Source organism: Momordica charantia (genome assembly GCF_013281855.1).
Source record: "Momordica charantia cultivar OHB3-1 chromosome 9 unlocalized genomic scaffold, Mcharantia_2.0 BLBB01000009.1, whole genome shotgun sequence".
In the NCBI taxonomy this organism is placed as follows: domain Eukaryota; kingdom Viridiplantae; phylum Streptophyta; class Magnoliopsida; order Cucurbitales; family Cucurbitaceae; genus Momordica; species Momordica charantia.
This window is the reverse complement of record NW_028275167.1, coordinates 849,868-863,521: the sequence shown is the minus strand read 5'-3', so window position 1 is coordinate 863,521 and position 13,654 is coordinate 849,868. Positions and strand designations below refer to the sequence as shown.

The 13,654-nt window shown below is 34.1% G+C and overlaps 2 protein-coding genes across 2 annotated transcripts; both read right to left on the bottom strand.

The window, feature by feature from the left end:
* Positions 1-285: 285 nt before the first annotated feature.
* Positions 286-6,395, bottom strand: LOC111017268 (GPI transamidase component PIG-S-like protein). The gene is made up of 13 exons (XM_022292977.2): positions 6,071-6,395; positions 5,277-5,973; positions 4,536-4,620; positions 4,130-4,219; positions 3,766-3,839; positions 2,937-3,021; positions 2,767-2,853; positions 2,557-2,687; positions 1,995-2,076; positions 1,841-1,888; positions 1,228-1,300; positions 1,017-1,120; positions 286-597 (listed from the first exon to the last, which is right to left on the bottom strand). The coding sequence occupies exons 1-13, from the start codon at positions 6,222-6,224 to the stop codon at positions 481-483; spliced, it is 1,827 nt and encodes a 608-aa protein (XP_022148669.1). The 5' UTR covers positions 6,225-6,395; the 3' UTR covers positions 286-480.
* Positions 6,396-7,714: 1,319 nt separating this feature from the next.
* On the bottom strand, positions 7,715-12,431 carry LOC111014608 (uncharacterized). The gene is made up of 6 exons (XM_088118160.1): positions 12,049-12,431; positions 10,104-10,165; positions 9,732-10,000; positions 9,335-9,409; positions 9,167-9,229; positions 7,715-8,041 (listed from the first exon to the last, which is right to left on the bottom strand). The coding sequence occupies exons 1-6, from the start codon at positions 12,153-12,155 to the stop codon at positions 7,997-7,999; spliced, it is 621 nt and encodes a 206-aa protein (XP_087974286.1). The 5' UTR covers positions 12,156-12,431; the 3' UTR covers positions 7,715-7,996.
* Positions 12,432-13,654: the final 1,223 nt, after the last annotated feature.

The window sequence follows — 13,654 nt, the reverse complement described above, 5'->3', positions numbered from 1 at the left end:
CCATAAGTTTAAACATTAACCATATTTAAAATAAATAAAAAACCATGAATAAGGGAAATGAAAAGATTTAGGAAAAAAAAAATTATTCACAACATCATATTGAGATGAGATGATAATATCTCCGATACCGTCAAAATTATATTATTCTTACTCCATAAAAACATCTGGTATCTGATTTTTAAAGATATATATACACAAAAATTAGAGAAATCATTGCTCCCATTTTCAACCATACACTAAAATAAAAATCAAAGAAGATAACCTTATAGAATATCAACATTGGCATTAAACAGAAAAAACTATGAAATGCCATTGAAGAATATTAACAATATCTACTTGTTTGCATCCCTAAACTAACACAATCAGAGAAATCATTATACAATACATCACTGAGAAGCATCCTTAAATTACAAGGAAAACTAAATAAAAGAAGAAATAAGTGACTAAACCAACCTAAAATCACCATGATAAAACTGCTTGCTAGTTTTGCTTTGATTTTGCCACAAAAGTCAAGTACTTCTTCTGTTCCTGCTTGTATCTCTTCCATTCTCTCAGTGCAGCTAAAATCACATGCAAAGCAACTGGCAAGAAGAAAGGCTGTCTCCAAACAAAAGCCGGCATTAAAACTAAAGCCATTTTTCTTTTATCCTCAAAATCTGTTGGTTATTTTCGAATCAAAATCCTAACTTCCCATGTGGTTATAAACTGCACAAAGATTGGTGTTTATAAAACCATACAGCTTTTTCTGCAGTGTATTGTGAAGTATATTTATCTCAGCAAATCAATGCTATTCTTGTGATTTAATAACCTGCTGTGAAAAACTCTCTCCTAGCAATAATATGATGGTTAAATGCCTCTAAAGTTTGAGACGAAATTAAACCTTTTTAAAGTTTAGAAACTAAAATGACATGATTCTCATGCTCAAACTAGATTGGACTAAATTTATAATTTAACCAAACATACATAATACAAATATATTATAAACACAAGTGCATAGGCGATGATCATCATCATACCGAGTAGACAGCAAAGCAGTGCTCAAATGAATAATAGCTGACTGACATTATTGATGGGTGAAAAAATGCATCCTCTGCCAGTGATCGTGCTTGCCTGGAAGAGACTGATAAAGAAGAGGAACTCAGTTCAGGATTTTAATTGATTTATTCAAAGTCGGTAAGCAAATTCTCAAATTGAGCTTCAGATATAGAGATTAGAGAAGGATCATACTAGCTGCAGCATCAAAAATTCCCAGAGAGGCATTTCGTTGGGCTAAGTTTGCAGCCTCAAGAGAATATTTTACCTGATTGAGACAAGCAGGAAGTAAAACCTTGTGTTAAACCACAAAAGATACTGCAAGTAGAATAAAAAACACTGTCTATATTCAATAACCGACCCTTATTTGACAACCCCCAACCCAACCACCACCCCCCCCCCCCCCCCCATCCCAAAAGAAAGGGGAAAAAAACCAAAAAAGGGAAAAAATAAAGGTTATTTTGTTTTTTTGGTGTTCAAGGTTGAATAAACAAAAGTAGAGACTGGGAAACAAATAATTAAATTTTAAAGAAATAATAAGACTATATCAATTACCTGTCTCAAATGTGCTATTTACTGTTCTGTTCATATCTCATATTTTAATATTACTATAAAGCATTTCAGATAGTGATTCCAGGAAACCTTCAGGAAGATTGTCGTTCAGACTACCAACGTCAGACCAACACAATTTGGAGAATGACATATAAACCCAATCTCTTAGAAATGAATAGAAGAATTGAGCGCAAGAAAATCATTCAATCCAGAAGAGGAACGTAAAAATAGATTTACAAACAAGCGATGGTGGTACCTGTTTTCCAATCTCATCCATGATAATCATCCTCGGCAGTGATTGAACCTGCATAATAAATTAATCAAAATTTTCCCCAAAAGGGGACCAAGCACCATTTTATCACTAAATTATAGGATTTTACTTTGAACTCAACCAAGAATCTAGTACATACCAATCTAGAAAGAGATCCAAGGGATGAAGCACATGAATGAAGATTAAAACATGAATGCTGCCTTGACAGAAAATCCATTTCCCTGCAAATGGATAAACCATATCAATGCCTTAATTTGACAAAAAGTATTGGAGATGTGGATTACATAGGCAAGCACAATAAAATTTCATTCGTATGGAAGCCTCAAAACTTCAAACAAGTTTCTTTCAACTCTGAAACAAAATATAATTTTTTTTATATGAAACAAATATCTGAAACAAAATATAATAAGTTTGCAACAGAAATATGATATGAGAATATCAGCATGGGGATTATAATAATGCAATTAATATGATATATCAGATATTAGCTCACAAATTCAATATAAAAGGTGGGTCAAAATATAGTTTTGATCCCAGAAGTTTACCCTCATTTCTAATTTGGTCCTTAAACATTCAAGATTGTAAATGACAAATATAAGAAAATAAGACACTTTCCCGTTTAAAGTTTTAACAACAGGGCCTGAATCTAAAACATATCATAACTTAATAAAACTTGGGGACTAAACAAATCTTTTCCTAACCATTCTGTAAAGCCTTTCTTGCTAGTTAAAATGTTGAATGTGCCCGATAGACCAACATGTTGTGGATTGGACTTCAGACCAAAAAGTTGCCGAAACTGCCCCAGGAAAACTTCAACAATTTTCTCCAAATCCTGTTGCAGAATGTGTATGATCGATAATCAGAAAAATAGATAGAATACCGAAGTTCGTTACATAGTATCGACACCTTACCGGATAAGAAATCATATGCCTATGGAGTTGCTTACTTGGGTCTCCCAGGCAGCCTTTAGGATTCCAAACAATTACGCCTCCCCACATCTGAAGATAGCATAATTTGTACTTGAATTTGGAAACTTCAACAACAGAAATTATAAATGTAAACAGGAAAAAGAATGTCATACAGGAGATATAAACCCATTTGTTTCTGAAATCTGGCTATCAGGAAGCTGTAAAAGAAGGGGGCACTCCCTTGCTGATGGTACATATCTGACAACAAACAGAAATTAACAATGAAAATAAAACTTGATTAGGATGTACCAATATAAATGGGGCAAAAACGGAGAAGCAAATTTTCTTTTTTGGATACAGAATAGCAAAATTTTCACCAAAAAACTCACATAAATAGAAAATAGTCCCAGGTTTATTACAAGTTTCTCATACATATCATAAGATACAAATATAACACAGTTTATCCTTAATTGAGCTTTATGTTAAAACTACTGAAGCCATTAACATATTCCTTCAACAACCAACAACAACTGGCATCACTATATGAAATGATTGGTATCTTCACAAGATAGAAATTCCTTTCAAGAAGAAAACTACAAACTAGTCAATGATAGCAAATTCAAGTGGGTTATCGTCTCTCCCAAAAACACCAAGTGCTGCTTGCAGAAAACACAACCTACTTTCCCACTAAACTTCCTCCTACTCATCTAAAGTAACCAACTTACAATTAACAAAAAATACTCCAAAACAGTTAATAATTACAAATAAGTACTTGGAAATACATCCTAATTCTTATCCACGATCTTCTTAGCCTTCTAATATATACTTGAGCTACCGGAAGTCTACCAGAAAACTAAGGAGTTTCCAATTGTCAGACAAGTTATGATGTGTAATAGTGGCAACTACCTTCCAAACATATCTTACTATAGTCTACAAGATTGTCACTTGGTTTCTTAAATTGATTATAAACTGGTAAAATGTGATCTGAGTTAAAGATTATACACCACAAAATGCAATATCTTTGACCTCCCGCCTGCGGCAATTGAAGTATCCAAATGCCACTCATTTGAATTCACCTATTAGATTTAAAAAGAAAAGAAAAAAAAAAGATGGTGCATTAGTAGAAGTTAAAAAATATATAAAAATTAGGATGAGACCAAAGTCCTTGAACTCTTGACCAGATGAAATGCGAAAAACAATGACATAATTTTGTGTAATTTATGAAACAGAAAAAGCAAGTATACAAATCGAGATAGATATAAATGTAACAATTACAATGTTGATCCTGGTGGCAGGAGGGATAAGTCACGTACAAGCATCAAGGAATTTATCATATTATAGAAGTTAAAGACTAAAGGAACCATACAAAGAATGGAAGATCTTTAGTATTGAAGATATAGCTTTCCTGCTTATCGTCCCAGTAAGAAAAGGAGGCTGTTGGCGTATGATATAAAACCTAGTCAACAATTAGCAATTAGATTAGATTGAGTACATTTACATGCATTATCAAGGCTTCTGGAAAACATTGAATGAACTTAAAAAGAAGAATGAATGAACTCACAATAAGCATTCAATGAGAAACATCATACCTTTTTTTTTTTAGATAAGAAACATTTTATAGACAGAAGGGACAGAGCCACAAAAAAACAGCCTAAGGGCAGGGGGAAGAGGGCTCCCCCTCCCACGAACTAATGAAGAAAAGCTCTCCAATCTTGCAAAATCGATGAGAGGCTGTAATTACAAAAGAGTTTTCTATGCCTATAACACCATACCTGACTCTCCACAGAGATATTTGCTACAGGTGCTAATTCCTCAATTAAAGGTTTCAATAGAACTTCATCTACTGTCTGAAAATCCCTAAAAAACAACAGATAATCATATTAGATAGATTGCAAAAACAATGAACTAAAATTTTCTATAATTCAGTATATAATTCTTAATGGCAGAACTGATAAATATCTTAAGCAGTCTAGTCAACAGAGCTGTTACCACATTAACTAAGTCTAATATTAAGATTTTTGATAAGTTGGGAATAGAAATATATTTAAGGATTCAGGAGGGGGATAGGTGAGGTTTGAGACTGTATGCCTCTTAATAGTTCTCTTTGCCTTCCAACACTAAAGAGTTTTGTCTTTATTCTTTTTTATCTTGACTAGTTGGAGAGCTTTTCTTAAACCATTAAAGCTTCTAGGTTGGATTGGACTGTAATCATCAAGAAGTCAATCAAAAATCATTATACCAGCTATAGTTTTCTCAGGATGAACACGCAATCAAGTTTCAATCTGCATAGAGGTTGCCAAAGGGGACTGAAACAATCCCCAGTATTGTGGGTGAAATTGGCCTACAAATTTACAATGCATGCCACATTTAAGCAAAAAAATTACAATTCAGTGCTGAAGAGTTACTATTCTACCTATCTATTGCAATCAAGAGTCTCTATTCAATGCTGAAGCTATTCCAAAAATAATAACGATTAACGGCCTAAAGATAGAAGGTAGTAGACAGCAACATACCAGTCATATATCCAATCATCTGGATCTGCATTCAACAAATTAAAAGAAAGAAAAATCTTTCCATCAGCACCAACAGGCATAAACTCCCCAGGAATTAATCCCTCCTCCCTTCCACCATTACCAAACAACTTCACAAAAATTTCTGCTACTTTCGATACTGCTTCCGCCTCTGAAATCCTCCCAACAATCCAAGCATGGCGATATTTTCCAATGGTGACCTCCACATTCTCGTCCCTGTTCATCACCACTACACTATAGACTCTCCCACCAGAAGCTGAACTCGAACAACCCTCCAGAGCAAGCTCCAAGAAATTGTCGGCATCATCATCATCATTTTTATCCAAAGAAACAGCAAAATCAGAAGCACTGAGAGCTCCACATCGCCACGAACAAGAGGATTCGTCAGTGTCTGTCCGCAAGCAGTCGGAACCCGATCCTATAACTACAGAGACGGCGTAGTTGTTGCCGCAACTGCCACAAACTGAAGATTTCGAGGACAATTCAGTCATTTCATCGAGAATAGATGATTTTAGCCGCTCTGCGGACACACCCATGGAATCGAATCCAACAAAAATTACCCTGAAACTACAGGGAAATTGCAACGGTGTTGATTCTATTTGAGAAGATAGGGAATCTATGTCCCTGAACGGAAGCGGTGCACGGTAGATTTCTACGGATTTCCATAGAAATGGAAGGCCTGCAAAAAAATAATAATAATAATAATCCCCATGAATCATACAATCAGTGACATACCAACAATCACATTTGCTCCAAGAGAGGGAAAGAAAGCGGACCTAAGAGGAAAGAGGCTAGGACGGAGATGGTAAGAATTAGACGCTTGAATCCAGGCTTAGTTTTGCGCATGGTTTTGGGGTCGAAAGCGAATCGTGCATCCGCCGATCCAGAGTCGACTTGTGAAGGTCTCGAAAGCTCTGAGATTTCCGCCATGGCTGAATCAAGACGGAAGCTCGTGGGGGTTTAGTGGGGCAGCCGATTCATAGAACCTTTGGCGAAAATTCAATCCGCATGACGATTTTCAACTTCATAATTCTCATATAATCACTTCCAAATGAAAATGGCTCAACAAATTTTAGTGAGATTAGATTGCAACAGGCCACTGTAGCAGAGGAGGAGCACGAACTGGGCGAGGGTTCTGTAGGGGTTCCTACAAAACTCTGTGAACCAACCCCAGACCGTAAACCGGTCGGGTTTTCTTTCCATTTTACTAAATCTTTGATTTCCTCTAAAAAAATAGAACTTCTAGTTCGACTTTAAAAATAATAAAAGGAGAATTTACAATACATACCCAATGTATTTCAAAAAAAATATATATATATATTTTTCTTAATATATTTTTTATCATATCTGACTTTGAGTTAGATTTGAATTATGTTACTTTTGTGAGTATAATTCAAATGGTATTGAAGATTTGAGTTCCAATTTTCACATTGAACTAGAAGAATTATATTATTTTTGTAAAATTTTAGCATGTCATCTTATTTTGAGTTGGATAATACTTGATTAGTGAAGACTCATCTCTACTATGTTTGACAATTAATATAGAAAAATATAAAAATAGAGATTTTTTTAAAATAATAAATTGTCAAACAAGATTGGAAATAAACTTGATGATGGTGAAAAAAAATTTAGCCTTTGGGGTCGGCTTCATAAGCTTGGCCCTATTGTTTACTCAACACCACAAACTTGATTCAATGTTAGATCCAGTGGTTTAAGTTATTAAGGACTTTGATTAATTCAAGTTGGCTAAGTTTAAGGATTTTGATTAATTCAATTTGGCTTATCGAATATTTCTATAGTTTGTTCGTAGATTGGAATTTTATTTCGACCATTCAACTCGCTATCGTTACTCTTTTGTATATTCACTAACTCGTGAGATAGTTTAAATCTTAAAACATAATTTGTTATAATTATAAGTTATAAATAAACTTTTTTTCAAACTAAATTTGTAAGACTGGAAATCAAATAATCATTCATAATTTAAATTTTCTATTTCTATTTTTTGTCTTTTACAAATACTCATTTAAGTCTCATTTCATAGCTATTTCACATTTGATAACTCAGAGCATTAATATGAATCAATATAGTTAACCTTATAATCAATAGTCATTATTTTAACACCCAATAGAAAGTTGGGAAAATGATGACCAAAATCCAAACAGATCCAATACACTAATAAATCAATTATTAACAGTCAACCAAAGATTTAAATATGGTAAATCTGATGTATTCATTGGTATATCAACTAAAATCAACCATAATTTCGAATCTAAAAAAATCATACTTTAAAAATTAAATAGAAAAAGCTACCCATTACAAATTGCCTAAAAACACTGCTAAACATTTCTGTAAGTTGAAGCCTTTAAGGTGCAGAACATTTGAACACTGAAAGTCACCACAAAAGCTGGAAGCCATGGAAGTGTTAAAAAGAGTTTTGCTGAGACCACAGCTAAGCCATACCCATTGTAATAAATCCCATATTTCCATCCATAGCTAAATATTTCCGAGGTCCTTAACATCAATCCTTACAGTAACATCAGCGCGAAAAAAATGGAAGAAAGTAAAAGAAGAAAGAAGGAAACGAGAGTTACAACGGCTGGATTGGTAAAAAGACAGGCCTACTTTGTTCACAGTAGTCTCACAGCTGGGTATAAAGATAAAACACAGGCGAACAGGAACTTACTCGACCCACTTTCCATGTTTTATACTCTTGATTCCAATGCCAAAAGGATCTTCTTTCTTGGCCCCTGAAACAGAAGCTAATAACTTGAGTACAAGGTTCTTGCTTCCAAGCATTCAAAGAATTTATGAGTTAACAAAACAACAACAAACACACGTAGTCCCGCAACTTTATTGTCTTGAAATTATTGAAAATATTCTTCTGTTTTTGAGTTATCTCACATGGAGTTAAAATGAACTGACCATATAGATGCATTTTCTGCTATCAAGATGATATCAAAGCTGACTCTCCAGTAATAACATAACTATTTTTTAGGCTAAATACTCAATGAGTCAATGGCTTGGTCCTTAAACTTTTGAAATTCTCGAATTCCATTAAATAGAAAAACTGTTAAATTCTGTTAACAAAAAGTTAATGTATCATTACATTATTGTTTAATTAACATATTTGGACATGTGAAAAATCCACTCGAATGACACGTGACACATGAAACCAAACTTGTTAATCAACAAAATCTGACTTACTCATCCATAAAATTATTCAAATATGTTAAGAAGAAAATAAATTAATAACAGTCAACTTTCTAGAAACTAAAATAAATTTTAGTTTGCATCATCTTGGAAGAAAGATCTGGAATTAGGCGAGTTTCAAACTTTTAGGAGCGAATCAGCAATGTTAGTTTGTTGCTTATTTGTGTGTAAAGCCAGCTCAGTTCCAGTCAGCTTTTGATTAAGTTCTGTAATGTATGCAATTGCATATTATGACTTAGTTTGAGTTTTCATAAAGACTTCTTTTAGCTATTAGTTTTGATTGACTAAATATTTCCTTATCTGAGAAGCTACGTTCTGATACATTAGTCATGATAGGTTCAAATATTAGACATTCAAGAAACAATTAGCTTTCTAAGAAACATGAATTACCTCACAGCTTAGCCATCTAATACAAGAAATCATTAAAACCGGTTTTTTATCGTGAAACATTAGATAGTGCGTTCAAATCAGCAACTCATACTAGTAATCATAAAAGATGGCCAAAAACGTACAGGCATGGCATACATGAAGAAAAATTGAGGATAGAATTAAAAAGAACTGCACATAATAAAGAAGGTAACTAAATTCAACACACTTAATTAGTAGAGAAACCTCAAACAAAAATGTAAAATTAAAGCAGGACAGGTGGTCTGTAAGTTTACCATTGGTACTCCTAAAGCCTTGAGATCTTCATCACCCATGTGTACAAGTGCTGTCATATCGACCTATATGAAAGAAGTTTCAAAGTTGTAATTAATTCAGGGAAGCTCAGCTAAGAGCTTCAAAGAGAGGATTTTACAATATGCATGAAAATATAAAGATTTTCATACCTCCTCTGCTTGAAATGTAATAGAATATTTTTCAAGGCCCAAGGACTGTAGAAAGTCATCCATTGATGTATCGCTCTGCATCAAAACTCTTGTTAATCAATAAAAGAAAAATTAAAAAGCAAAACATCTGACTTTCAATTGTTCACATGGTTACTCAACCCACAACTAGAATGAAAGGTAGCTTAGATAAATTTAACAAATAACATCTTGAAGCCCTCCCAAGGAATGTTAACAAGTTAGTTTCTCGGGAAGGAAGTTTTCCAGGTATGAAATTGACGACTACAACAACTAGCCTCCATCATGTGTTTGGCAGAATGAACACTTTCTAACGTGCAATTTCCAGACTTCAAAACACAAACAATAAAAAATGATAGAAAAAGAGATAGAAGTTTCTTGCCTTCTGAGCAGCCTTTTTCCTGGTAGCAGGGCTGGCTGCAACTTTTTGAGTGGTTGAAGGACGAGCTTCACCAGAATCACTTTTTCTGGTTGCTTTTGCAACTTCCAATTTTTGTTTTTTTGGGGGATCAGTATTCACAGTTTGTGGCTTCATTGTGCCAGATAACTTTTCACGTAGGTCCCGCATTCCTGAAAAAGATGCATTTCCACTTTGCTGTAGACTTTTCTTTTGAAGCTTCAAGCGAAGATCTCGAGCACTAACTTTGCGATCTTTAAAGCCATTAGAACATAGTCAAGAGCTTATAAAGTTGATTAGAACCATCTAACAAAAGAAGGGTTTTAGACGTGTGATAGAATTACACCCAATTCATACTTGAAGTTTGAGGTTCATCATCCTCATAGAGATCGTGCTCCCACTTGTCATCTTGCCTCTGCCTGAAATGCACATGGTTCAGACATAATATAATGAATACAGAACATTCAACAAATAATAACATGTAGATCACGAACTGTGCATGAATCAAGAGAATAAGAGAACTTCAGAGGAACAAAAGTGAAAAGCCTAAACTTAACATGAAAATCAGTCACATGTTTGCCATCTTAAATTCAAAAATGAAAGCAACAAGACAACATGCACATAAAAAATACTATGAAAGAAAGCTCACAGAGAACTGAGAAGCATCAAATATCAGAAAAGCTTCAGTTCAACAACCTTTAAGCACTAGAGAAAGTAATCCATGCTAGTCTCAATCAAACTGGATGGTAAATTCAATCTCTCAACTCTCGCCATACGTAAAAATGTGTATGACAATGCATTAGCATAATCTTGGAGGTTACTTTTTTTTGGATGGAAAATGATACTTTCACTGAGAAGCTACGAAACTATAGGAAACTATGAATAGAAAGTTCCCACAGCACTAGAGGTGTAAGTTTAATACTGAAAAAAGCCAAACAGACAAGTTTGAAAGAAATCAAAGGATTTTCAAAGGCTTGGAGACAACTAGTGAGTTTTTGGGATAGGCATTCTTTCGCCTCCTTGTGGTGTCTTACCTCAAGCGAGTTTTGTGATTACAGCCTTGTAAATTTCAATGCTAATTGGTATTCTTTTGTGTAGTTGGGGCTGGTTTGGGGATGCCTTTTCCCCCACTTTTCTATATCTCTTTCTCGATAATGAAATTATCTGTTTCTTATATATATATATATATATAAACTCCCGTGGATAGGGATTTCCTACTTTTGTTTTGAAATCTCATATATCAATGAAATTGTTTCTCATTCAAAAAAAAAAAAAAGAGGCGGCAAACATACAGCGCAAGTTCAATTGGTATGGCTAATAAGTATTAGTCAATCCCTGAGCAGTTGGTTTGACTTTCTAACTCAAAGAAGGTCCATTTTTCTTTTAAATTTGCCTAACTCAGTGTTGCTTTTAGCCAAAACTAACTGAACCATTTACACCCTATAGAAGCAAAGCACCAAATAACCATAACTAACAGCCATAAGAATCTTAAGATCTTTGAGAGATAAAATATGCTAGTATAGTCTATAGACCAAGTTAGTTTGTTGATGGTAAATTTCAATCTCTTAAACCTATGTAATGAATGTGTAACAATTGATGACAGCTCAATTTATGCATAGTTAGGGCTTGAACCCCTTTTGTGAAGCTCGTTTTTTGTTGTCCCTTGTATTTTCTTTCATATTTCCAAATGAAAGCTCGGTTTTCATCCATATATATATAGACATATTGAATGTGTAACAATGCTTTAGCATAATCTAGCAACTCTTTTTTTTCTTTTTTGAGAGAGAAACAACCTTTGATTTCACTGATGGGATGAAATTTAAAAAAAAAAAAAAAAAAAAAGGGGAGACCCCATTCAAAGGAAAGAATCTTGTAACTTTTCTCTGCTTGGCTAGAAAACAAGACTCAAGCTAGAAAACTATACAAAACCAAAACAACACGAGTACAAACAACCATAACTAATACACCAGAGAACAGTAATGACCTAACGTAACCAAACAATCCTCACTACATGTAAGTTGTAACAGCTCAATGTGCTCTAAAGACACACAAATCTACGAGATTCTAAATTACGCCCAAAACAGGTAACACCTTCACTCTTAGGTAAAATCTTCGGAAACCAGCAAGTGCTACGACAGAGAAATCCCACTACCACAATGTCTTAGCTTTGAATTCCACCAGAGCACTAAAACTTGAGAATAATGCAAACTACGGAACAAAAAAAAATCCTAAAGAAAAAGGTACTTTCTACATCTAAAAAATTCTCCAAATAATCGAAACAAATGGGGGAAAGACAACGAACCTCTTCCCAGTAATCGGCCGGCGGCGGACGGAAAGCTCAGATGAGTTTCCATTGAGACGGTCCTTTATAGACCTATGGTTGTCGGCCTCCATTCGATCAGCATACATCTTTAGAATACTCGGGAGACGAAGGAACACCACAACGGAGCTCAACCCTAACCCTAAATCCTGTTGGAGAGCAGAATCTGAAGCAGGTGTGTTCGTACCGATTTCAATAAATTTTGAAGGCTGAAGAAAATCGAAAGAGTGAGAGAACAGAGAGAGAGCGGGGGGAACTGCAGTTTTGGAGATGCAAGAAGCTCCTCTTGGTTTTTCTTTTTTCTTTCTTTTTTTTTCCTTCGCAAATGCAACTTTTTGTCTTCCAAGGAATTGCAGTCCAATTCGTATCTAAAATGTTTGCTTTTTAACCCCATTCCTTAATTTCACACTAAAATCAACATTAAATATATTTTTATATTATTATATATAAATAATAATTGATGTCTTTTAAACAAAAAAAAAAAAAAGTCAATATTTATTAATTAATTACAATTTCTTTAACAGAGCATGTTAGATGTAGATTCGAAATCATTGATCGAAAATGGGTGTCTTAACTATGTTTTTTCTAAATGCTTCATTAAAACACTAAATAGACGTCATTAAGGCTACATATGTTAAATTTGTTAACTTCCACATCCTCATCAAAATCTAACCATAATCCACGACATTTCCATAAAAAAAAATATTTTGGTAGTCTAAAATAGCACAGAATAGCTTGAGCCATACACTTAATTAACTTGAAGAAACCATAAGATCGACTTCTTTTTTTTTTCTTTTTAATACTCTGAAACTCCTCCATGATCAACAAGAATCTTCTTGATAGTAAAAAATTAAGATATCTTCACTTTACCAAAGATAAAGACTATCATCTGCAAATAAGAGATGAGAGATGATACAGGACAAGTATGCATGATCTTGTTGGATAGAAGTCGATAATCCTTCTATGCACATATGAGAAACAAATAAGCATATACCTCTCTAAGGAATAATGTTTCTTTTGGTTCACCATTAATCAAAATCAAAAATGAAGTTGTAGAAATGTAATCCATAATGATCGCAACCCGGCCAGAGAAAAGCAAACCCCATTTTTAGCATCATTTTATCAAGAAAACTCCACTCCACTCGAGACTTACTCATTTTTCAATCTTAAGCCCTCCCTCCAAATTCTTTGTGAATGCATTTGTGGCTAATAACAACATTATCTATATAACTCTCCCACGAACAAACGCCTCCTAATAATAAGATATTAATATCCCTAACAGCTGTTTCAATCTATTTGTCAAGAACTTGGTAACAATCTTGTAGGCCACATTACAAAGATTGATCGATCTATAATCTGATACTTTCCTTCGATGTTTCAACTTGGGAATAAGAGCAATATTAGTAGAATTCCAACATCAAATTGATTTCCTACCATTCAAGAAATCCAAACAATTTTCAACGGTCTTATCCCCTACAATAGACCAGTATCTTTGATATATATAAAAAAAAAAAAGAAAGGTGAGAAACCATGGCAGACTCGAGGCCTTACTTGGACACATCGACTTCACAATCTACTCTATTTCAAC

Coding starts and splice junctions, on each gene's coding strand:
- LOC111017268 (XM_022292977.2), bottom strand. CDS start 6,224: ATGGCGGAAATCTCAGAGCTTTCGAGACCTTCACAAGTCGACTCTGGA. Junction 3,840..4,129: donor CTAAAGATCTTCCATTCTTT/GTATGGTTCCTT, acceptor TAAATCTAATAG/GTGAATTCAAATGAGTGGCA. Junction 1,889..1,994: donor TTGGATCTCTTTCTAGATTG/GTATGTACTAGA, acceptor TTTATTATGCAG/GTTCAATCACTGCCGAGGAT.
- LOC111014608 (XM_088118160.1), bottom strand. CDS start 12,155: ATGTATGCTGATCGAATGGAGGCCGACAACCATAGGTCTATAAAGGAC. Junction 9,410..9,731: donor GGAAAAAGGCTGCTCAGAAG/GCAAGAAACTTC, acceptor GTTTTGATGCAG/AGCGATACATCAATGGATGA. Junction 8,042..9,166: donor AGGCTTTAGGAGTACCAATG/GTAAACTTACAG, acceptor CTTCTGTTTCAG/GGGCCAAGAAAGAAGATCCT.